This window comes from Sphaeramia orbicularis, chromosome 4, assembly GCF_902148855.1.
Source record: "Sphaeramia orbicularis chromosome 4, fSphaOr1.1, whole genome shotgun sequence".
NCBI lineage: Eukaryota > Metazoa > Chordata > Actinopteri > Kurtiformes > Apogonidae > Sphaeramia > Sphaeramia orbicularis.
In genome coordinates, this window is record NC_043960.1 from 19,176,278 (window position 1) to 19,186,608 (window position 10,331).

A 10,331-nucleotide genomic window follows, 5' to 3' on the forward strand; every position below is an offset into this window, starting at 1 on the left:
ATAATAAACTCCTCTCTCAGATCATGTGTGTAGATGTGTGTCTGTGTGTGTGGGAGGATGTGGTATCTTTGTTATGAGGGGTGAGAAAACTTGATGATTTGATGCATCAAAGACAAAAAAATTGCTTCAGGGATTACTTTGATATGTTTTTTTTTTTTTTTTTTTTTTTTTTTTACTTCTTGTGCTATGGCTGCACAAATAACACAACAACACTGTAAAGTCCCTATATTACTAGATTACTAGGTTCCATAGCTGCAACTGCGACAATCATGATTAATATCTCAATTAAATATTGGATGAAACCCTCTAATTCTTACTTCTTCCTTATTTTGCTAGTTTGACAAATACTTATTACATTTAATTTATCAGTTTATGCTCAAACTGTGTTATCCAAGTGGTGATTTTACATGCAACTAAAAAAACATATATAATTTTTTTTTTGTTTGTGTGCATTAATCTTCCTGCATTTCTGAAGAAACAGGCCAACACTAGGACTGATGAGCAAAACTACACAGGTACCAAGGTTTAAGGACATCATTAAGGACACTTCTCACCTTGGACACTCCCTGTTTGAACTATTAACATCAGGCAGGTTTAGGACAATCACACCAAGGACAAAAAGACTCAAGAAGAGCTTCTATGCCACAGAAAAAAATCTTTTATTTTATTTAACCTGATATCTATCTATCTATTTATTATTATTATTATTATTATTATTATTATTATTATTATTATTATTATTATTATTATTTACTTCTTGTGCTATGGCTGCACCAATAACACAACAACACTGTAAAGTCCCTATGTTTCTAGATTCCATAGCTGCAACTGTGACAATCATGATTGATATCTCAATTAAATAATGGATGAAACCCTTTGATCAGGGGTGTTAAACTCATTTTAGTTCAGGGGCCACATTCAGCTTAATTTGATCTGCAGTGGGCCGGACCAGTAAAATAATAACATAATAATATATAAATAATGTCAACTCCAAACTTTTCTCTATATTTTACAGTGAAAAACGTAAAATTAAACAATGAAAATGTTCACATCTACAAACTGTCCTTTCAAACAATGTGAATAACATGAACAAACTGAAAGAATATGTGTAATTTTAACAATATTCTGCCTCAGTTTATCATTTCCACATGTTCATTATAACATACAGATCACAGTGGATCTACAAATACACATAACATTTAGTAACAGGCAGAATATTGTTAAAATTGCACTTATGTTTCTTAAAACATTTCAAATTGTTCATATTTGTTCAGATTATTCATATTTTTTGTGAAATTATACTTTGTTTTAGTGGAAATGCATGAAAATATTTCCATTTACAAAGAGAAAAATGTGGAGTTGTGAGTATTTATAGATTATTATGATATAATTTTACTGGTCTGACCTACTGGAGATTGAATTGGTCTGAATGTGGAACCTGAACTAAAATGACTGTTAATTTCTTAATATCTATTTTTGCATTTCATAAATTCATCCCAAGGGACAGACTGGACCCTTTGGCGGGCTGGATTTGGCCCCTGGGCCACATGTTTGACACCTGTGCCTTAGATGAACTCTAGACATAAGTACAAAAAAAAACTAAAAAAAAAAAACTAAAACGTAAATAGCCCAAATTCTAAATTCTCAAGACACAGTAAAAAGCGGCAAAACATCACAATTAGACATTGTTTGATGTTTTCCTTGAAATTGACTTGAATCCTCTGTATCTGCCCAACTATAAGTATACTTGTCATTTATCTCCTTGTCCTGAGATACATAAAAAGATCAATCCAACTGACATGTTTTTATACTTAAATATTCTGGAAACAGGCGGAAATTGCAAGACTCACTCTGAAGTCTCTTGTTTTCCACGATTTCACTATTGTGTTTGAAGTATCAGAAAAAACAGCTCACAAAGCATTTGAAAACACTATTTATTTTCACTTTCCTCAAGCTGATCGGTGTTGATGTACGCAACGATAAACCACGGAAACACAAAACTGGATTTCTTTTAAATAACCGGTTTCATAATAGTACTGTATGTGGTCTATCTGAGTAAACCCTGAAGTGACCTCTGTGACCTACAGACAGGTGACAAATGAAAGGGAAAAACTAAATGAAGTGTCTCAGCAAGGTGCTTTTCCCACACGTGTCTCCAGAGCAGCTTCAGTGCTACTCGGTATTCGTTCTACGGTCGATCTTCTGCTGGGAGGATCTCCTTTTTCCCAGAACTTACTGTTTTATTTAGTGTATTAATGAATGTGTATCAATTTTAATGTGTAATACTGATGATGCCGGAGACTGCTATCTAATAGTCTTAGTTGGGTTGAGATCTGATGTATGTATCTGAAGAGATGATAGAGTCCATTCCCATCACATTCTTCCTTTGATTCCTCTCCTCTCTGTTTTGTCAAATAAATATAAATGAGCAATTCTTCATGCGTAGAAACAGAGACACAAATGGATCCATTCATTCATCTTCTGAACTGTTGAAAGATAAGATAAGATAAGATAAGATAAGATAAGATAAGATAAGATAAGATAAGATAAGATAAGATAAGACTTGACTGATCCCATCGGGGCGAAATTTCCCAGTTGACAGCAGCAACATACAACACACAAGTGCAAAGAAAAAGACAGGTAGAAAGAAACCACAAGTGAGAAATGAAATATTAAAAAAAATAGAAATTTGGTATTTATATAAATATTTATATAGAGAATTAGAATTAAACATGTACATCCTTGAGAGGGTGCCAATCAACATATTAAATGGAAATGGATCCAGATAAATTCAATTTATCCCTATAGTAAATAATCTTGTGGGGTGATAAGAAAATAAAAGCACTTGTCTCTACGAGAATAAAGTCATAAAATATCAAGATATAACCCGTAATTTTTTGAGAATAAAGTCAAATACAAAAAGAGTCATAACTTTAGGAGAATAATGAAGTCGTAATTATGAGACTAATGTTGGCATATTTCGAGAATAAAGCCATAATATTACAAGAACAACATCGTAATTTTGAAAAATAAGGTGGAAAAATCTGTTATGGTCAAACTAGCTCCACTATGACCTGTCAAAACTACTTTTTTCCCACTCAAAAAACCCCTCAGGAATCAATAGGAGAATTGATAAGGAATTGGATTGGTAAGCAGAATTGACAATGGCATTGATATTGATAAAATTCTATCAATTCCCACCCCTAATCAGCATTTTGTTTTTGTACATTTTGTATATGTTGTCAGTTCACTTATTTTATCAAACCTGTTTGCTAACATTGCTAAAAATGCTAAAATTAGGAAAATTGTATTGTTTGATTCTTGTATTAAGTTAGTGATAAAGGTGTAAAAGCACTGAGGGGTAGGATTAAATAAGTTTATACTTCTTCCTACTCCTTTTCAACCATGCAAAATTCAGACTTGTATGCACTTGAAGATAGATTCTGTTCTCTTAAATGTTATTTTGTTTTTGTCTTAATTTGCTTCGTTTTGTTTTATTTTGTTTCTTTGCATGCTTGAAATGAATAAATCAATACAATCAATGTTTTGATAAATAAATGCCGATTTAAAAGGTGTATATAATGTCATCTAAATCTCATATATTATTACTGTTAAAAAGACTCAGAGGACTTGAAATTCAAAGTTTAGGACTTGGGACTCGTCATGGGGCTTGACAGTCTTGACTCTGGACTTGAGGACAAAGACCAGAGACTTACTTGTGACTTGCAAAACAGACTTGGTTCCACCTCTGGCGTATAATCGTAAAGGGGAATATCTTGCACAGTGAAGAAGTCATTTATGCCAAAAAATGTCTGCTAATTGAGGTTACACTGAAAATGAATCTAAACCCTGCAGGCCTGCGAGTGATGAGTTTTCAATGTCGAAACAATGCAAATGCAATTGTTGGAAGAAGCATCAATATTTAATGTGTGTATGCTACTGATTTTGATTTTAAAGGTGTTTCTGTTGAAAAGAATGTCTTCATTGCTGTGTTCCGCATTTGCACCAAGAAACACATTCTTCCACCTGCTGCCACTGTTTGAGATATCTGTAGATTTTATTATAATAATAAAAGTCCTGAACCAATAATGTAATAACTTTTGGCCAATAACATTATAACTTAATATGTTATTTGCCTGGTAAAAAAAATTCTTTGCAAATGTAATAACTGAGCTATCATATTCTTGTATTTTATATGATCCTTAGAAGTTTTTTTTTGTGTCTTCTTCTGGATGGCACTTTAATTTTGTTGTACATCTTACAATGACAATAAAGAACATTCTCTTCTCTTCTGACAGTAACTTGCAAGAATAACCAATTAGTTACCTTTGAGGAATTAAGTATCAGCATCTTAGTGCAATGCAGGTATTTACACAACTCCAAACTGACAATGAATTCAATCCAAAGTCTGTAATATCAGTCGTCACAAAGAATTTATCCATTGTTTTTATTTATTTTATTTTATTTATTTATTTATTTTTAAGAATGTCTCCGTAGTAAATAGGGACCTACCTGGGGATCTCAGCAGCATACTGTACATTCTATGCAAGTATATGTAGACTTTTATTCATATCGGCACTTTCGCTTTAAATTTTTTTGGCAATAAACGTGACGTGGAAAATACCACAATGGTCGCAGCTTCCTGGGTCTCCTTAAAAAACTTTCCGTGCAGGATTGGACTCTGTTAATCTGTAAACTGCTTTAGGAAAACCCGTGGTGTCTGTCTGTGCGCACCTCTGAAGTATGGCGCTGTTTTTAGTGCGAACACGTCTGTTTGCGTGCAGAACCATGACAGCTTCGACCCAGACGTACTGGTAAGACTGTTCAACATGATCAAACTACATTTATAAGCTTAAGAACCTAAAAACGGACTTTGAACACAAAAAGCTGCAGTATAACATTAGGAATGTCTTCTTCTGGTTACATGCTCTCCTTTTCTTGCAGGATTTTTTTTTTCCTTCTTAAGTCTTATTGTATTTTTCTCCACTAGATGGCGTGGTATGACTGTAGAAGTTCTTTATTTAATGCTACAAAAATACACAAAAAATACAGGGACTATACTAAGGCTAAAGGTTAGTCAGTTTCTGTGGAAATGACACTCAAACAAAAATGAAAACAACCATTATACTGAAAACTCATATAGAATATAATTTATTAAAATATAACCACAAAAAAGAAATAATCATGTCAAATGATGAAAATCACAAAAGGACAAAGTGAGACATCAAAAAAGAACAGCATATTTATTTCAGCCCTTATTATTTTTTTCCACTAGTATTATTCTATTGTATGTTTCAGACTGTAGATAAGGTGCCAAAGGAGAAGTAAAACTGTTCTTGATGCATATCCACCACCTTATTAATACACTTTAACTCATAAAGACCCAGCGCTACTTTTATATCAGTTCCTAAATGAAATTTTCTCTATATCCAACCTTTCTTAAGTGATTTACCATCATTTATGTATAATATTATCCTCTGTATTTTGTATTTTATCAGTCTAAATCAGGTATTTTCCTGTATTTAATTTACTGATCATGAAGATGTTCATAAAAACTCTAAAGTTGAGGTTTATTATAGCAAAAGCAGAGAAAACTGAGGAAAAAGTGACTTTTTCAGTCAAATATATCATTAATTGAACCTAAACCAAGTGTGTCCATCCACTTTGATTGATCCAACTCCATGGGTTTTGCTGGTGAATTAATGTTATAGAAGATGATGGTGTTTCCACGTTCACTACGGAGCCTCTGAACGTCCAAATGGGTCATATCTGATGATCATGAAAAGATGACAAACTGCATTTACACCAGTTATTTACCCATTTATAACCCTAACCCTAAATGAATTTTTCTCTATTTCTACCTTTCTTAACTGATTTATCACCCATTCTTTTTTTTAATATTATCCTCTGTATTTTGCTTTTTTTTGGTGTAAATCATGTATTTTCCTATATCTAATTCACAGATCATGTAGATGTTTATGAAAACTCAGAGTAAATTCAAAGTTAAGTATATCAAAACTGAGAAAAGTTGAGAAAAATATTTACTTTTTCAGCAAAGATATTGTTAACTGAATGTAAAAACAAGTGTCTCCATCCACTGTCATTGATCCAACTCCATGGGTTTTACTGGTGAATCAATGTTGTAGAAGATGATTGTGTTTCCATGTTCATTACAGAGCCTCTGAATGTCCAAATGGGTCATATCTGATGACCATGAAAAAATGACAAACTGCATTTTACACCAATTATTTACATGTATTGATAGGATTAATGTATCATCAGGTGTTAAACAGTTTAGATCAGTAGATGGTTTTGGTTGGTGATGGATGTTTGGGTCTTTAAAGGTTAATTTGTCACCTGTCTGTATGTATGTAGGTATGTGTATTTTCACTATTGTTCTCTGTTTTCCTGCAGCTCCTCTGTGACTTCAGGCAGGCAGCATGTAAATGGAGTGGATATGTACTATGAGCAGACCGGCAGAGGTAAACATGCTGTGCTCTTGCTTCCTGGTGCTTTGGGTAAGTAACAGAAAAAGGTCACACAACATGTTACACAGTCCATCTGTCACATGGTTTCCTCCAAGATCCTGAACAGGCTTTTGGTTTTAATGCAGGAAGCACTCGGACTGACTTTGGACCACAGCTGAAGTCTCTGAATAAAGAATGCTTCACTGTGATTGGATGGGACCCTCGAGGTTATGGACAGTCCCGTCCACCTGAGAGAGACTTCCCTCTGGACTTCTTTGAAAGAGACGCAAAGGACGCAGTGGATCTAATGACGGTGTGTGTGCGTCAGTGAAGGGGCAGTAATAGTAGTAATCCTACATGAGAGTTACTCAGTAAGTTTTACAGAGTGATGCTCAGGTAAATATTGAGATATTGATAAGAGAAACTCTATGAACTGCACAAAATAGAATAGAATAGAATAGAATAGAATAGAATAGAATAGAATAGAATAGAATAGACTTTATCGGCATTGTGTGTTCAATGAAATTAGGAGACACACTGAACACCCTGAAATTATAATTATTTTAAAAACAGTTATAGGTGATTCAGTACCACCAATAACATGAGCTGATAACCTGTGTCAGCTGATAACTGAAGAGCAAATTCTCAAAATACCTGTCGTATAAATAATACATTAGATCAGTGGTTCTCAAACTTTTTACAGTGGAGTACCTCTTGAAATATACTTCTTTAGCCAAGGACCCCCAACTCTCGCTTCAGCATTTTTGACTGAAAAAAATTAGGCAAAATTTGTTTCCTTGCCAAAGGTGTCTGTTTGTATTTTCAAAACTATATAAACAAACAACACACATTTAACTGTAATATTTAAAAAATAGCAAATTTCATAAGTAAATTTTCAGCGCAAAATATAAACTGAATAGTGCCGTCTTTCATTGATAAGAAACATAAATAAATTGGTCATTAATTAATAAATGAACCTTTCATCAACAAAAAATAATTACTTAATTACTCAAATAAACTCATTTTGAATAATATAAAATAGAAATGTTCTAAAATGTTACCAAAGCTTAAACAAGATGATTGACAATAAAACTATTATATGATTGTATTTATTGTGTTTTAGTATTCACCATTAATTCTCATTGGTTATTTTGTATTCGGTATATGATGACTTATTTAATGTATTTTTCCCCAAAAATTTCAAGTACCCCCTGAGCTTCTTCCAAGTACCCTTAGGGGCACGTGTACCCCACTTTGGGAACCCCGGCATTAGATGATGGAAGTTAATGGATGCTGACTCAGTATCATATTGATGATCTCATAAACCAGTCAACCCCTCAGGGATTTCTTTAAAACTATAGTCTTATGCCTATCAAGAGTATACTCTTCATGCTGCAGTATTTTTGAGACTTTTTGACAGGATAGAAGATACATTAATACCAATCATGGATTTATTTTTAAATCAGTGAACTCTATGTGAAGACTTAAGGATGAGTTTTTATTGTTTTTATTTCATTTGCAGGCTTTAGGCTTTAGTAAATTCTCTATGCTTGGGTGGAGCGATGGAGGAATCACTGCTCTGATTGCAGCCGCCAGGAACCCCAGTTTAATCAACAAAATGGTGGTTTGGGGATCCAATGCATTTGTCTCTCAGCAGGATCTCGATATTTGCAATGGTATGACCACTTTGACTGCTTTTTTCTTTGTCATGGATAACTGTGAAATTCACCCTAAACATTCTCATATCTGTGTTTGTGTGTTCGTTGGTTTTACCCAGCGGTCCGTGATGTCACCAAGTGGAGTGCGAGGATGAGGCAGCCAATGGAGGAGGTGTATGGGGCAGAACTTTTTGCCAAAACCTGGGAGGCCTGGGTGGACGGGTATGCACAGTTGGCAAAGAAGCCAGAAGGTGATGAGTTCATGTTGCTGCAGAGACAAAACAAAGGTTAGGGTTAGTGATGTTCAACTAATAATGACTTTAAATCTCCTCTGGTTATAGGGAGTATCTGTATTGAGCTTCTGCCTTTAATCAACTGTCCAACGCTCATCATCCATGGAGAGAAAGACCCCATGGTCGCCAACTTCCACCCACATTTTCTCCACAAACACGTCAAAGGATCACGGTAAGACTTCACACATCACACTAACAATAGCAGAAATAACATCATACATTTTAACACCAGAGACATGTGATAATATGAGCTTTTCTGTCCCAAACCTAGCTTACATCTGATGCCAGAGGGAAAACACAATCTTCACCTGAGATTTGCTGCTGAATTCAACAAACTGGTGGAGGAATTTCTTGAAAATTGACACACTAGCACAAAAATCACTAAATATTGCATCACTACTACTCTGTTAATATTTACTTTGACTTCACTTATTATTCCTTTCTTCCAAGTCTCTGACAGCAGAGCATGTGAATAATTTACTTTTCTGTTCAAATGTGAATCTTTTTTTTTTCCTTTTATATAGCTATCATCGTCATTTTTTAAAAGAATCCACCAAATGAGGGGAAAATACTATTTTTATTCATATCCCACGTTCACAGTTAGTTACAGGTAATTTTTCTTTATTAAATTGCTAAGTTTTCAATTCATTCAGGCAATTTTCTATTAATCTTTTTTTAAATTCAATTTATTTTGTCTTTTCTTTTTTGTTTTAATTAGTTTTCCATATTTTCTTACTTTTTTATGAAATCCTTTGCAGATGATCATATTCAGATTTTTTTTTTATTTTTTTTTTATAAAATTGTGTATTTTGATCAGTCCGGTTTTCTGAATGCGATTTTATGAATATCTACACCTTTTTTCATCTATTCTAAAGTGTATGTTTGGATTACTTGGACTTTTGGATGGTGAAAACAAATACTTAAAATATGTAGGAATGAACTGTTATCCTTACGTTATCTTTAATCAAAGAAGTTAGACGATAATTGTTAGTTTGTTTGCAACTAATATAAGAAAACTAGAAGCACTCGGAGAGCGCAGACCTCCGCCAAGGCTGATCAGTGCCCCCCCCCCCCCCCGTGGGCCCCCCCACCCCCGATCACCACCAAAATTTAATCATTTCTTCCTTATCCCATTTCCAACAAACCCTGAAAATTTCATCCAAATCTGTCCATAACTTTTTGAGTTATGTTGCACACTAACGGACAGACAAACAAACAGACAGACAGACAGACAAACAAACCCTGGGAAAAACATAACCTCCTTGGCAGAGGTAATAAGATGAAGTTGCACAGTTTTACTTAACGTAATTACATGGATTAGGACAAAATAGCACATACTTTTAAATACTAAATGCTAAATTATTCAGTAGGATCATTTGTCCATCAATAGCTTGAATCAACATATTGATAAATAAATACATACATACATACACTTTTAGCTGTACTAATGCTGACCCCAGGTCCACTCACAGCCAAGTTGGTGATGAAAAATAATCTGACAAATAACAAGATTTAGAGGAATTCTGAAAACATTCTCAGAATCCTGAAAGACTCTGTTTATTCCTTCTGGTGACTCTCCTGTCTTTCTGTCTCTGAATGAAACCAAAGAGGCTCTGGTTCTGATTCATTCACACATTTGTGAATTAAATTCAGGAAGCAGAGATCAGTGAAGCTTTGAAAACTCAAAAAGTTACATTTTTACTGGATGTGACGGTGATGAAAGTGAACTGGCTTTTAATCCAAAATTTTCAGATTTTTAATGTATAATAAACTGATACATTTTATTGTTGTGGGAGCTGCTTGGGCTTTGTTTGACAGTATCATAATATGGGAGATCATATCATGCACATAGGGCTGCCTGCCTGGTTTGGTATACAACTTATAACTAATAAAACTTCTAAACATCTGGGTAA

The 10,331-nt window shown here is 34.0% G+C and overlaps 1 protein-coding gene across 1 annotated transcript; it reads left to right on the forward strand.

The window, feature by feature from the left end:
- Window positions 1-4,619: 4,619 nt before the first annotated feature.
- bphl (biphenyl hydrolase like) lies at window positions 4,620-9,517 on the forward strand. Its single transcript, XM_030132526.1, has 7 exons — window positions 4,620-4,814; window positions 6,415-6,518; window positions 6,614-6,780; window positions 7,990-8,143; window positions 8,245-8,376; window positions 8,467-8,590; window positions 8,690-9,517. Exons 1-7 carry the CDS (start codon window positions 4,744-4,746, stop codon window positions 8,778-8,780), a joined length of 843 nt encoding a protein of 280 aa, XP_029988386.1. The 5' UTR covers window positions 4,620-4,743; the 3' UTR covers window positions 8,781-9,517.
- The last annotated feature ends 814 nt before the right edge of the window (window positions 9,518-10,331 follow it).

Coding starts and splice junctions, on each gene's coding strand:
- bphl (XM_030132526.1), top strand. CDS start 4,744: ATGGCGCTGTTTTTAGTGCGAACACGTCTGTTTGCGTGCAGAACCATG. Junction 4,815..6,414: donor GCTTCGACCCAGACGTACTG/GTAAGACTGTTC, acceptor GTTTTCCTGCAG/CTCCTCTGTGACTTCAGGCA. Junction 8,591..8,689: donor AAACACGTCAAAGGATCACG/GTAAGACTTCAC, acceptor TCCCAAACCTAG/CTTACATCTGATGCCAGAGG.